This window comes from Gouania willdenowi, chromosome 15 (assembly GCF_900634775.1).
Source record: "Gouania willdenowi chromosome 15, fGouWil2.1, whole genome shotgun sequence".
Taxonomy (NCBI): Eukaryota; Metazoa; Chordata; class Actinopteri; order Blenniiformes; family Gobiesocidae; genus Gouania; species Gouania willdenowi.
The window spans coordinates 13,184,497-13,200,127 of NC_041058.1; the positions used below are offsets into that span (position 1 = coordinate 13,184,497).

Genomic DNA, 15,631 nt, shown 5'->3' on the forward strand with positions numbered 1-15,631 from the left:
TCGTCACATTGGATTGAGAGTCAGTCTGTGATTGCACACAAACTTTTCAAGCAGATTTACTTCCCCGAAACTATACTTAGAGCTTTTCATTTGCTTTTAAACCTATGTGCCATGTTTTGTCCAACAAACACAGATGATCGGGCAGGTTGATTTGAAAAGGCCCACCTGATGGTCCACAGCTGCAAAACACATTAAGACTCATTTGTGGGGCTTGAAAATGAGCCGGATGCATTTTGCAAACTTTTACAGCATGGGATTGGATTTAAAGTTAAACTGGAGATTACACATCCACGTGTGTTGATGGAATATTACTGACGGGAGCAGACTGTCAATAACTTACAATAACATTGAAATACTTGGGAAAATTAATAGTGTGACCTTGTGTGAGATGATTCTGTTCCCTGACTTTAATATTAATATATCTAAAGCTCGGAGGATTCATAGGCTGTTCGAAATCGCATACTAACGTACTACACGCTTCACACTCAATGAATGTACTGTATACTGTCTACTGTATACTAATATGAGTATGATTAGGAGGATCAGAACAATATCTACATTAATTAGCCACCTTTGAAAGTTCTGAAAACATTTTAAGCAAGAAAGTGACCAAGTAGAACATCAGCATGTGGTCATTCGATCCATAAATCTCACAGAAACACATTTCACGCTGACATTTCTGAGACTCGCCATTGTGCAACTGACTAAACTTCCTGTTAACTTCAAAACAAGAGCCCTATTTACTAAAGCCTTAAAAAATACTAATGGACGACAAAGAAGATATTCTTTTGTTTTGAAACTGGAATGTTTGACTTTTAAATTGAAGCTAGGACCATTTTACGTTCCGCTCGCAATGCATCATGGGGCGGTTGAGTATGACTCGTGTGCCCATCGTGCATACTTCAAAAATGTCCCGATATACAGTAGAATACTTCCGAGTATTTATCACATGCTCAATTTGTCCATACTATCTAATTGGAACACACTACATAATCATTTTGACGTCAGACTTAGTATGAGTAGTACGTTATAAAGCTGCACAACTTTAGCTAAAAAAAAATTCCTGATTTTTTAGTTTGAAAACTCTTTTTGATTTACATTTTTTTGTTTTCTCCTTTAAAAAAAGACACTGGATTCAATTATGTCAAGCATTTTCTTTTAAATAAAAAAGTGAAAACACATTTCCGTATTGGGAATAAAGTGCAACTGCAAATCTTTACCAAATAGTGTTAAATCCCCTATTGGATAAAAGAACCTGCCCAACTAAAATGAATCCCTTGTGATTTCTAAAAGGAGAACCTTGCATTAGAAAAAAACTGATGTTAAAGAATCTCACACAAAATACACATTAAAAAAGAAGGTTGTACTGGGTGTCTATCACTTTAAACGTGTTTGAAACCTGTTTTTTCAACAGTTGGGACCATGTCCATAGCAACGTGGAATGCCACCACATCTGTAATCCTTTTCAACGTCGCTTGCGTAGCGGTAATTATAACTACGGTGGCCTGGAGGAGAGCAGCCCAAATACGACCCGGGGAGAGAGACTCTTGCCGTGATTACCCTCGTGAATGGAAAAATGGATTTTTCAGATTTTGACTTTTTTTTTTTTTTTTTTTTTTTTTTTTTTAAAATCACCCTCAATAAATAATCCAATTTCATTAGTATTAGTATGCGATCTCAAACACAGCCATTGTGTGGTGATTGCTGCTGATAGGAAGAATGCTGCAGTACTTGTCTAAAGTCTTTCACAGCTCGTAGCGATGAGGAAAACACAGTTCATTATTATCATCGCCACACATCCACACAGCTGTAGGCTATCACTACCCACAGTTGTCCAAGTAAGCTGCTACGCTAGTGTACGTCCAACGGGATGCAAGATCAGAGGAAGGTGAGCGGGAGCGAGGGTTGGCTTTGGGAGGCTGTCGTTGCTATGGTAACATACGGGCGGGCCTAAGCCTCATCTCCCTGCCCCTGTGTTTGTTGGAATTGTGGGAAAAGACACGAAAGGGGGGGGTATCCTGAAACCGCAACTGCTTTAAGAGAGTAATATCATTATCAGACAAAAGCTTTTACTGTGATCAAACAGAGAGAGGAGGGACGTATGGGGAAGGGCAAGAAGGAGCACATAAGAAATGTTGTTACAGAACACAGGAAGGAAACAACTTCACCATGACAACGACATCATGTACAAATATACAGCCAGAATTAATCTAACAATTCAACAACTTACTGACAACAACATTTCTATTGTAAAAACTTAGAAATCACATCTACATTGCTTTTATATATGTTTTTATAAACTGTGACAATTGTAAACACTCAATGGATGGAAACAAGCAGGGTTTAAAGGGGAAAAAGGAAGGAATAAAAAAGAAAAGTCTGATTTTACCAAACCACCAAGGATGAAGAAGACCATGAACAGTCGTCCTAAGGTGGTCTTTGCATAGACATCACCGTAGCCCACTGTAGACATCGTCACCATTAGCAGGTAGACACATTCCCAATAGGATAGTGACTGGGAATTTTGGAAGTTTTCCCAAGGATCCCCTGAGTTTTCCACCTGAAATGTTACACACATTATAAGAAAGGAATATTAATTTAATAAATGTAGACATGGTGAAGCACAAAATAAACTTTTAGAAAAAGTTGTCAAATCAGCCATGTGTTGTTCTTTAGGCCCTCTGGCTTGTATTTTGGACGTTGACTACCATCTAGTGGTGACACACACTAATGCACAATTACTCATCATTAAGCCATTTTTCAAATTATTATTAATGCCTGTTTATGATAATTAGGGTTGTGAAGTAACCAGAAAGGCCATCAGGTAAACATATGGAAAATGTATGCTTTTGATATTATTTTTTTTATCAGATAAATCCATATAGAACTCTTAAATAAATAAATCGAAGATCATTTGCTTGAAAAAAAGAAGGAAAAGGATGAAATTGGTGCAAGAAAATTGTTTTTGCCACAACTTTCAGTCCCTAAAAACACCAGAACGGTGTCGATAAGTCACTTTGTCAGTGTTACTGGGGCAAACACAAGAAAACACAGTGAGAATGAAGTAGAAATACTTTATTCTATGGAACTCCACATCCCACAATGCACTGCACAAAACTTTTTGACAATGTCAATAAGAAAATGTTTACAGTTGAGATCAAAACAAACTTTTCAGTGACAATTTAAATCTTTTACATCTTTTTTTTTTTTTTTTTTTGAAGCAAATGATCCTCGATTTATTGACGTGTGAGGCCTAAACTGTGGATTTATCTGATAAATAACTATTGTCTCCAACTTTCAGCAAATGCTTGGGAAATATTAATATTGCTCTTCGCTGTATAATGAATTGTATATAGGACAAAACCATTTAATAAAAAACAATGCAGATATCTGTTGAATAGCAAAGTCAAACCTGAATAAAGTTAACATTTAAGTTGCCGCTAACCTAATGTAACATAAACATAAGAGCAGTGCAGCGAAATCTGCAATGCCAAAGAAAATGGGGCAAAGAGCAAACGGGGAAGTGATATGTTTGTTGACAATGTCGTCAGAAATGCTAATCTGATTTACATACCATTATTGGATTAAATTACAACCTTAAAACACTGAGAAGTGCAATCACTACAAGGTGTGAATGCAAAGAGCTACAGGTCAGATGTTGAACTGCATGCGTTAAACTTATCTCTGGAGTATTCATTTGTAAAGCCTAATATGAATCACACATACGCAAAAATAAATGTCTTTGTATCAACCAAATAGCGAGCGATGACCTAGTGTATGTTTAACCCCAGAAGGTTCCAGCATTATTTCATTATTATAACTAAAGTATATGTAGAAGTATGCATGCTGCATATTTACAGATGTTCATATGGAGGAAATATTGGCTGTGACTTTAAACAGTGTGCCACTTGTGATGCATCATCTTCTGTGTGGACTCACCAAATGTATGAATCCTGCCGCTGTGAGCCATGTGCTAATGAAGATCGAACACAGGTTCACCAGCTTGATTGAATTGCTGCGTAGAAGGAAAAACAACCATAACTCTCCCAAAGAAAGCCAGTAAAACAGAAAATGAGTCTTTCTGACAACAACAACAACCCAAACAGCCAGAAATATCACTGAAAAATATCAGAAAAGAACGTGGTGTTATTTTAAAGCTCAAATGATATGTTATTGTACTGACAGTTTAGTAATGTGTGGTTATCTCATATAAGCACAAATTAATTTAACCTTATGACACCTGCCTTGTTTAGTGCATGGTATAAACTCTAAAGGGAGATGTGCAGTGGTATCTGGTTTAATTAAGTGCCTTTAATTAATTTACGCCACACAACTCAAACTCAAGGCCCAAGGGCCAAATCCGGCCCTTTAGAACAACCAAAGGAGACAGTAGAAATGAGAAAACATTAATTACTGTGTAAGTTACCAAATAATTCAGTTGTAAATATCTCAAGTTCACAATTTTATTGAAACTCCACAATATTTTGAGGGGCTCTCACTTTTCCCATGTTTACTGTATATCACTAGAATGTAGTCGTTTTTAAATGTAAATTGTGAAAAGAACTCTTTCCATAACTCTTGAAATTTCTCACAAACAATTTCACAAAATTCCTCTACATTACACAAAAATTGATTACAAAATCAAGAAGTTGTGAGGTGAAGTTCCTACAGGGACTGATATTAAAAACTAGGGCAGAATGATGTTAACGTTACTCTTTTTTTCCTCCACCTAAAATCTGCGGCCCACTTGAGAAACAAACTGGTCCATATTTGGTACCTGAACCAAAATGAATTTGACACCCTTACAGTTGACATTTTAATAAAAAAAATTACTTCAACTATTCCTGCATCACTTTTAGCATCCTTCACAGCACAGTCACCATGGAATAGAATTTGAGGAGTAAATCACAATAACAGTGGCGTCAGAAAAACACACTTACCTTGTTTTCAATATATTCAAGAACTGTAAAATTTCTGAGAATTGTATCAACCTCAGCGCTCTCAGAAATCGTAGACCTGTGGGGAAGGAGAACATGACAGAGAGATTATTATGTGCTGCAGGCCAACAGGAGGGAAATGTGCAGTTAAATCACCATTTCCTCACAACAGAGCAGAATACATGACATGAATACATGACATAAATATGACATAATATATAAGTTTCTTCACAGGAGTTAAAAATGTATATTTTTTTTAAAAAACGGAATTTTAACAAATTAAAGTAGAAAACACAAAATTTGGGAAAAAATAAACTGATTTATAAGGCCCTATCTAATGTTTATTTTTGGACTGTTTTTATACATTTTTGTTTTATTGTGGTTATTGTTAATGTTGCATTTTTTTATACGTTTCTTACTCTAATTATTGTTAATGTTGCACAGTTTTGATGAGCCTTTTATTTACTTTATTTAATGTTTATTTTGCACAGTTTTTATACTTATTTAATGTTAACTTTGCAGTGTTTTGTCCAGGTTGTTATTGTTAAGACTTTAATATATACTAAATCTATTTAAATATAAATCTTGGTGAAATTATTTCAATTAATCAGTGTTTTTTCAAACATTTTGAAGAATTTCTTTTTAAAAATACCGCGGTATACCGATAACCGTGATCATTTTGGTCACTATAACCGCGGTGTGAAATTTTCATACCATTACATCCCTAATTGCAACATTTAAGAACACGTGTCATGTCTGAGAGCAATGAACACATAAATCTCTACATTACACAAGGGAGAAATTCATTATAGAGGTTATTGCTCACATCCCATTGCAGCCGGAACATTTACCACTGACGCGTTACCAACAACAACATGTGTCTCAAACACTTTGAAGCAAGCAGTAGATCAAGGTTGAGTTAGTCTGTGTCCATACACAGAATCTAATGCTCTTACCCCAGTTGAAGAGGGTGCGTAAACAGGACAAAATCCCATTCTCCTTACTCCTTTCCGCCTGCCTATTTCGACCCTGCGTCACCCTGTACCCATTCTGATAAATATCACTAAAGGACTTTCTTCGTCTCCTCGTCTCAGGAACGGTTTCCAGATGAAGCTCACCATGTGATCGCTGGTAAACGAGCAGTTTAGTGGGAATCATCTTGTCTAGGAGCTTTGTCTCAATTGATCGTCCCTGCGTCAAACTAGAACCCCAAAATACAGCTAGAAATAAACAGTTCCTCGTCTCACTCTCATCAGAGTGTCTCTGCCGGGAAAAATATCACCTCTGATATACATGCTGTTGGTTTTTTGTTTTTTTGCTATTAATCCTCAGCCGGTTTACCCTTCTCCAGCCCCTTTGAGTGTTTCACTAATAACTCTAAAAGCTATGTACCCATCAGGGCACAGCTGCGCTCAGCCAAATTAGGAAGAAAAAAAAAATAAATAATATCTGGACAATGCAGAGGATTATAGTTTAGAAAAAAATGACAAAGATACAAAACAAAAACTTTAATCCTTGATTGAAAAAAGTGTCCTGTTTCCACAGGGGAATTATGCACAGACAACTCTATCAGTCAGATTAGGAATCCACTCTTCAAAGTGCTGCTAACCTCTAAAACAATTGAGCGCAAAACTAATACCGTACTTGCAGGAGATCATCATCAGAATGTCAGAGAGGTTCACAACCTTGTTAAAACAGGTTGACGTTTTATTCCTATTGAACTGGGAAATATCTGACATACTGAACATTGTGCAAATATATCATAAAATGACACTGGCTAACTTCAAAGACACAGGGAAAAAGGACTGAATTCCTTATCATTTATAAAACTAGATTCTAAAATATTTTTAATTGTCAAAATTGAACGTTATACCTCCTATTGGCATCTATCCAAAACAGAAAGATTATTTCATGCATATTAGGGGTGGTGAAAAAATATCGACAATCGATTAATAGTAAAAAATAAATTCTTAAATTTCCAGAGAACGATTATTTACATTTTTTTAATATAATAATACAAAACCAGGCGAGTGCTCCTAGTTTGCTGACAAATCTTTGTCAATAGCTGTAACAGGTTTAAAGTTGCTGGAGACAAAACTTTAATTTGATCAAATAAATACAGTGTTGGCCTCATACATCAATAAATCAAAGATCATATCTAAAAGAAGTGAAGTTGAAATTGCCATTTGAAAGTTTGTTTTGATCTTAACTCTAAACACTCCATTCATTGAGATTTTTTTCACATAATGCATTGTGGGATGTGGAGTCCCAGAGACAGAAGTGTTTTTACTTAATTCTTATTGGGACGCCAATGGCAGTGGCAGTGAAACCGTGAGCTACTTCTCAGGTACTGACTCGTCCGAAGTGCTACAGTTAGAAAAACACTTAAATACTACATTTTTACGGTTTCACTTTAATTAGAGAGTAACATAATAATAAGGAAGGCTCGTAGTAACCAAAAAAAGTTATTTTTGTCAACTTTTTCAATAATATGTTAAGGTTTCATTTATTCAGACAACTGTTTTTCACATCAAAGCAATCAGCAGATGCCTCTGAAGAAGACTGATGGCTGACAGTCAGGAGATCAAAGTAAATTTCCCAAAAAACAGTTGTTTGAATAAATGAAACCATATAAAAGGTAATATTGAGGTTTCAACAGGTAACACTTATTTCCTCCTAATTTATGCAATTGTTTCATTTTCATTAAATTTCATAAAAAATCCACCTTGTGTTTTTTAAAAAAAAAAAATATAAATATATATATATATATATATATATATATATATATATATATATATATATATATATATAACATACCACTGATCATACCCTGCAACATTGAAAAACATTTGTCACAATGTTTCAGTGAAATTGTACATTTAAAGATGTGGTTAATTTAATACTAAAACTTTATCAGCAGTATTTAACTTTAATAAGTCCTAAATACAATCAAATGTATTTCTCTTTGTGAGTTTGAATCCTGGAAAGTACATCAGATTTTAGATGGAACTCATTGGTGACTGGAGCTCCTGAGGGCTACCGGGTGCACGCAGGCACCATGTTGGTGACCCCTGCTTTACAGGTTGCCAGTCTATCATAGAGCTATCTATAGTGGCAATGTAATATCTTGATTGTTTTTTTACTTATCTATTTTTTAAATTTGTTAAATTCTAATCTTGTATCTATAATACACATGCAGTATGTACTAAAGGACTAAATCTAAATAACTTTTTTAACAGATAAAACTCGGTAGCAATCAAGCTGACTAGTCCGGGGGCGCATCATGTGGCACTTCCAGCAAAGTCAGCAAAGCAGGCCGCCAGAGAAAATGTTATTCTCAATTGCGCTCGTCTTTGGATGCACATCTGTGCGTGTGTTCAAAATGTCTGAATGAAACGCTAGTCCCTAGAGCACGTGTTCCTGTGTGAGCAAAATCTCTCTCCACTCATGCCAAATCCCTTTGCACAAACAGACACACACGCACACGCACACGCACACGCACGCACGCACGCACGCACGCACGCACGCACGCACGCACGCACGCACACACACACACACACACACACACACACACACACACACACACACACACACACACACACACACACACACACACACACACACACACACACACACACACACACACACACACACACACACACACACACACACACACACACACACACACACACACGTGTCAGCTCGCCAGATGCTCATTCAGAAAGGTTTTCCTGCTCTGTGCCTACCCGTACTTCATTGAGGATTTGTGAGCCAAAACTTGGCCTCCCTGTCACATGTCCTGGCACGGATCGCCTGCTGCGACTTTTTTTTTTTTTTTTTTTTTTTCATCAATCAGCAGTCTGATTCATCTGGGATAATACTGATCCTCCACAAGGATTACATCACACGAGTCACAGGCATGTAGCTACAAGAACAACCTTCTTCTACTTCCTATTTCCACTAAAAAATATATACATTTATTTAATATTCCTTTAATTCAACCTTAACACAGAAATGAAATGTTAGTTACGTGAAAGCTACACATAACAGCGCATTGAAATGACTTTGTTGTAATTTGCGCCATACAAATAAAGTTGAATTCAATTGAAATGAACAGCCTACTTTGCTCTGAGGATGAATGAATGAAAAGCTTTATTTGTCAGTGCACATGTTACAGAGCAACGAGATATCATGGATGATGAAAGGTGCTAAAAGGATGCAAAGGTACAAATCCAAGGCAATATCTGTCCTTGGGCAAAACAAACAACCCTATGTCGCATATTTCCCAGCAAAGCAAAGTCTCTGTCATCCTTGTGTGTAAACATGAATGAGTGAACGTGGTTGATAATGTAAAGAGCTTCTAAAAGTGGTGATAAAAGCACTATATAAATCATGTCCTTTCATAAAGCACATGCTTTCAGTCCTGTCCCATTGCATAAACCTCCTCTAGTTAAGCAGAACACATGGATTAACTAGTAGTTTACTCAGAAACCACAAGATGGCAGTAGCAAGTAAACATACTCAGGAATTTAAAGGCATTGGGTTTGTTTTATACAAAAATCACAGGATTTGTTTTATTTTTGTTTTGTTTTTTTGTTTCTCGCCAAAATCATCATTTGCACTCGATGTCATCAAAAAACAGCACTTATGAGATGTCGGAGTAAGTGGCCAAGCTTTGTGACGACTAATAGTGCAATGAAAATATGAACCCAAACTCAACAGACCTACTTGCTACTCCTACACTTCATAAACACTGTTGATGGTTAGTTCCAGCCCTGAAATGGTTCATAATAAAAAAGAAATGACCTTCTACTCCTGCTAGAATGATACGTATATAACAATCGTTTGTCTGCCATGATGACATTTTAGCCAATGAGAAAATATCAAACGCTTTTTCACAGGCTGAATGCATGTTTTATATTGGCCACAAGTCATTCTTCTCTCATTTTTAGGGGTCCAATTTCAGAGGCAAACGTGGACCCAAAGTGAAACGCAGAGGGCAGCATACACACTTCCAGTGGCTCCTATTATCCTCAAATATTACTAACACATTTTAACTTTGGGGTCAATCTGACCCCAGGTATATTTGCCTCCAGACAAAAATTTTCAGAAAATTGTTAAACCAATATTTTTGTGTCAGACACTTTATTTGTTGAATACATAATACATACCCTTGGACAATGAAACCTTGACATGTTCTCTAGCATCACCATCAGGCCAGACTTACAAATTATAATTGATTTATCTTGAATAGTTTTCATAAAAACCCTATTGGTTCTGGTGATGCTATGACCTTTCCTGCAGCGTCAAAATCAGGTCAAAAAAGGTCAACACTCTCATTCTCATCAGAGAATGAAAGTGTCATCCTCAACACAATCCTCGCCTATACATCACTTTCACTGTGAAAGCGCTGTTCCAAAACCTCATCAACAGTAAACCTTTTCAAGAGAGAGAGAGTGCGCAGATTGCAATACACACAAAGCACAATGAGGAACGATATGGGTAAAAAGCTGTCATGCAAGCTTTTATATGAGTTCAGCACATATAAAATATATTATCATAATTTTATGCTAATCGATTGTACCCAACAAATTAGGAAAAGTAATGAAATACGCAGCAAAAAAATAATGTCAACTATCATTTTCTGAATGATAAACATCAAATTGTCCTCTAGGATAATAGGAGGGTTAAATAGCGGTGCACACACACACCACTTAAAACACTTTTCTTAAGCAGGACTGAACTCCTGTAGTGAATTGAGAGTGGTGATAATTGTGATGTATTACACTGTTGGCAGAGCAATGAATGGAAAGTATAGCATAGTGCTCCGTTGGGAACCAGGGGCACAAAGCACATTCTTAACAACATCCCTGTTCCCTTGAACAAAGCCTCTTAAGAATTGCATACACACTTAACTAAATGAAGGCAGCACCAGTTATGGATTAGCTCATTAAGGCTAAATCATACTTTCTTCAGAAAGTGTATAAAGCTACACATGCATTTTCTCCCCTTTATTGCGACTAATTGTGCTTATTCCCCATCACAACATACAATTGCAGGTTTAATTGATGTAATGATGTAGGGAAAAAATCAGCTATTATGATTACTGACAGTGAAAATGGATAAATATTAACAAACCACCAGCAGCCTGTTACTTTATAGTCTATTTATCAGTGCATTGACATAATGTAAAATATATATATATATATTTTAAAAAGCTATGCAAGGGCTATGTGGCTTTGAACATGTAACTACTGTAAATACATAACAGTTGCATAACAGGTACATGAAAGTAAATAAATAAAATAATCAACGCAAAATGAAATTTCCAGTTTTTATTGGAAGGCAAAATGTAAAAGGCATTATATTTTTAAACCTTATGGATTTACATAATCCCATTTTGGAAAAAATAAATCTCCCTCACACTACGGCTTTGTTTAAATTGGTGCCTTTCCTATCGGATCTTTTTTACATACAGAATACCTGATCCACCCTTTGCAGCGTCTTACATCATCCTCATCACTGTGCTAACAGCAAGAGTTTGCTTGGAATACAATAACGACGACTTGCATCAGGAAAAACTGACGGCAGAGGCCGTGTCCAATGCATCACATGGCTTGCTCTCTTTACAATTCATGGGCCACTGCAAGCCTCTCCGAAAAAAAAAAAAACAAACCTTCATCCACTCAGAGATCAAACGTTCATAGTTTCACTTTGCTTCACAGATTAAGATGATCGGCTTAGGATCAAAGCAGGGATCCAGCATGAGTGACTGAAAGTTCAGGTTCCTTGCCAGATCCGATGTCTAAGACAGAGCTTTTGCATCATTTACAGAAAAACATTAAAATCTGAATCTAAATCTAAAATCTGAAGACTTGTGTGAGTTTATTGTGCATCAATTCTTGGCTCGGATTTGGTGGGAACACTTTACTGGAAGTTTCATACATAAGGCTGACATTACGCTGTCATTATGACATGACACCTGTCATTAGCATGAATAGGGTGTCATGAGGACTGTTATTAAGTGTTGTTCATTATCCTAACCCTTCATTATCCTAACCCCGAACCCTAACCTTAAAGCTGATATCCGGAGTTTCTGAGAAATATGTCTACTGCCAGTGGTCATTCATATACATTAATGTATATAAGTCTCTCCTTCGTCCTATAGACCCCTATACAAATGGAAACGATCGCCGAGTGCGCCCAGCCAATAGGCTTCCACTTCCTGTTTTTGAGACTATCAATCAAAGTGAATGCGGAACTGTGCACAGAAACAAGGCCACGCGTCACAACAGCAAACAGGTAAATATGATTTTGGCTGTTACCTGACCTATAGACCTATATCAATGCGACCCGATGCAACCTTGAAAAGTAGAGGCGTGGCTTCTGGTAGATTAGGAGAGGCAGTGGGAGGAAGTGAGGCTGTTTAGGGCGGGACATCAAGACGTTTCTCAGAAACTCTGGATTGCAGCTTTAACCTTAACCCTAACCCTACTAGATCCCTAACCCAAAAAATGTCATAATTTAGCAAAAGGTGTAATAATTACGCAAACAACACTTAATGACACCTTATTCATGCTGATGACAGATAATGACAGCGTAATGTCAGCCTTATGTATAAAACTTCAAGTAAAGTATTACCAATTTGCTCTCCATGATCCTTTAACCACTACATCCCTGCATGATGTTATACAGGCTCAAAGCAATTTTGTAGTAACCAACAGTCACCAAAGTGTGAAAATAATCTAAATGTTTTGTCAGTGTGTATATCGGCAGAACATTTTTTTTTTTTTTTTGCAAAGACAAATAATTTAACTTCCTTTACAACAGATCATGTGGGGGAAACAACACTATGGTGGTAACGTATCTCTTGAAAATATTACATTTACACTTGCAGCACATATGAACCCAAATGTTTTTCTTACCATTTATAGATTACACTGGATAGTCTTTCTCAGTCATTCTGACAATACACGGAAAGGACATGTAGAACATGTATATATTTTTCATAATCACTTATAGCTAATTCTGCTATGGCCAAACTGGAACTACCTGAAAAGAGTGCATAATAAACTCCAATTGCTTTTTTGTGAACACAACACGACAGATGCCAATGAGCAAGTCCATATTTCTCTTTGATCTGCATTACAAAGGAGTTGTTGTCCATTAAAGTCCATCAATGCAGAATATTGTAGTTTTTGTTTTAAACAGGATGAAGGATTGTGTCCATCACCAGAATCAACGGTCTATAACATTTGATGTTCAATAGGGAACCAGAAAAATGTCCCACTCTGTCTTAAACCACAAACAAAAAAAATAAATAAATGTTTTCCATTTCCAAGATATACAGGCTATAAAACACTAAACACTGAATGAAAAAGTAGGTCATTATGTAATGCAGTTTAAGGTGTTTTCCAGTCTAGTTCAGGAGGGAGTCCGTGTTAGTGTGTACGGAGGAACAATATTTGCTTTTGTGTGTGCATTTTTAATGTAAGTGTGAATTAATCAAGCATATAGCAGTTGTGGGGCACAGCGCCGTATTGTAGGTGCAACACCTGCACACAGCGTTTTTGACTAATAAAACTGAAGCACACGTGAGCATGGCTATTGGGGGCATTACTCAATTCTGTGTCACTTTTGGTCCCATTAGACTGTCCACTAGCCTGCGTCTGTGCTTCCTGAAACATCAGAGGATTCCAGCCCTGTCACATCCAATGATGATGCAAAGTACACTGGAGACCAGAGCGAGAAAGCTTTTAGAGACTGGCTCACTCATAGTTATGGGGAGACAGTGTGGGCCAAGAAAAGACAAGATCGGGAGCACAATCTAAGCAGTTGGAAGGAAGGAAATACTAAAAAGCCTCAGAGAGGGATGGACAAAGAACTTAAAGATGTAGTCATTGTAGTGCCTTACCGAGCCAGCTTCTGTTTAGGTAGACAGAGACAAACACAGGAGGAACGGTGAAGAAGTCCACCACAGAGTTCACCTCCAGCCAGAACCACAGCTTGTCATTGGCTGCTATAAACTGTCAACAAAAGAGGAGAAAGATTTGCAAAAAGGTGCTAGTAATAAGCCTTAATAAACAGTAATTAAAAGTTACACTTATTACATGCTTATTAACATTAATAAGGCTATGTTGGTATTAATAAAAAACCTTTAACTAACTGAGTGCCATTCACGTCTATAGACGAGAATTGGTTTAGTAACGTGGAGTGCCATTCCCGTCTATAGACATGAATTGTATTTTTCGACTGGGGTTGCTAGGAGACAGTGTGACGAAGCTCTCCGATGAATATCTAACTTGTACCATGATGTAGTGACCAACTGGTGACATGTAGGTGGAAGCAGTGCACCTCTGGATGAGAGATCACCCGTGATGGGCAGAGCTCAGAAGGAGAGGAAAGGAGTTTACGAGATAGAAAATGGCGCTACAAGAGTTAAAGCTGATGTTCCCAGCAGCTCACAGCAGCACACACTCTACCAGAGCATGTGTGGAACCTAAGTAGACTATTGAGAGTGTCGCAATGGTGAGATAAAACAATCAAAAAATGGGGCACGCAGTGACACTCGGCATGTCTGGGAGGAGGAAGTTGTGTGTGTGGAGAATGACGGGGGAGAGACTTGGAGGACGGTCAAAACACAGTAAAAAATCCATTCAACTCTGACATAGATAGCAAAATAATAATAATGTTGCCATCAAAAGCCTGGTCTCAGTGTTGTTTTTGTAATTTTATAGTAGGATACTAATGTTGAGGTGTCCCTAAAGCAAAAAAAATAAAAGCTTCAAAGTCACTAACATGTTTTTTCAGAAAAAGCCGTTTTTCTCAGCTTTTTGTCACAAACTGGCAATTTGTGTGAAAATGAGTCAAAATGCTCTAAAACGGCTGGCACTGAGTGGGTAGAAATTTTGAAAATGGCTGGCACTGAATGAGTTCAAATGTTCACACTGAAGATGCTTGTAATGAGCTGTAATTATATGTTAATAGGTCTCTTAATAATGACTTATTAAATGCTTATTAGCATTAATAGGGCTAAATAAGTGTTAATATAAATGTTTCCATCCATCCATCCATTTTCAGACTCGTTTTGTCCTCTTTTAGGGTAGCAGGGTTCATTGATAATTATTAATGTTATTTAAGCAGTAATAATGTGTTATTAAGGCTCTTTCCTGAAAGATTCAATTACTTGATGATTGAATAATACTTTGGTAGTGGCTAAAAAATCTTTTTTATTATTATTATTATTATTATTATTATGCACTCATTGATGGTTAACAATGCAGCTCTAGTGGTTTGTAAGGATTATTAAAGTCATTATTAATGTTTATAAGTAATTCAATGCATTAATACGTCCTTATTAAGAGGGTTATTAACATAGTATTTATGCTTAAACAGCATTAATGAATATATTTATGAATGTATTTATTTTTTATTAACACTTAGGCTCATTAACATTAAATTACTGCTTATTACAAGCAGCTTCAATGTGTTCATAATATTAATAAATATATTAACAAAGATTTTTTATTGACACTTATAGAGCTTTATTAATGTTATTATGACATTAATGAAGCTGTATGAAGAAATAATTACTGCTTATACTACAAGCACTCTAATAAAAAGTGTTACCAAAGACGATCACATCCTACTTGACAATGGCATTCTATAGAGAACGACAAAAACATTGCCCCACA

General features: G+C 36.6%; 1 protein-coding gene across 34 annotated transcripts in view; it reads right to left on the minus strand.

Moving 5' to 3' along the window:
• The window catches only part of kcnma1a (potassium large conductance calcium-activated channel, subfamily M, alpha member 1a), a 175,557-nt gene that overhangs the window by 56,868 nt on the left and 103,058 nt on the right, over nt 1-15,631 (minus strand). For all 34 annotated transcript variants that reach the window (XM_028468195.1, XM_028468198.1, XM_028468197.1 and 31 more), the window contains exons 6-9: nt 13,852-13,963; nt 4,941-5,016; nt 3,940-4,015; nt 2,390-2,560 (exon numbers count right to left, since the gene is read on the minus strand). In XM_028468195.1, coding sequence (XP_028323996.1) covers nt 2,390-2,560; nt 3,940-4,015; nt 4,941-5,016; nt 13,852-13,963 — 435 coding nt within the window. The remainder of the gene's footprint in view (nt 1-2,389; nt 2,561-3,939; nt 4,016-4,940; nt 5,017-13,851; nt 13,964-15,631) is intronic.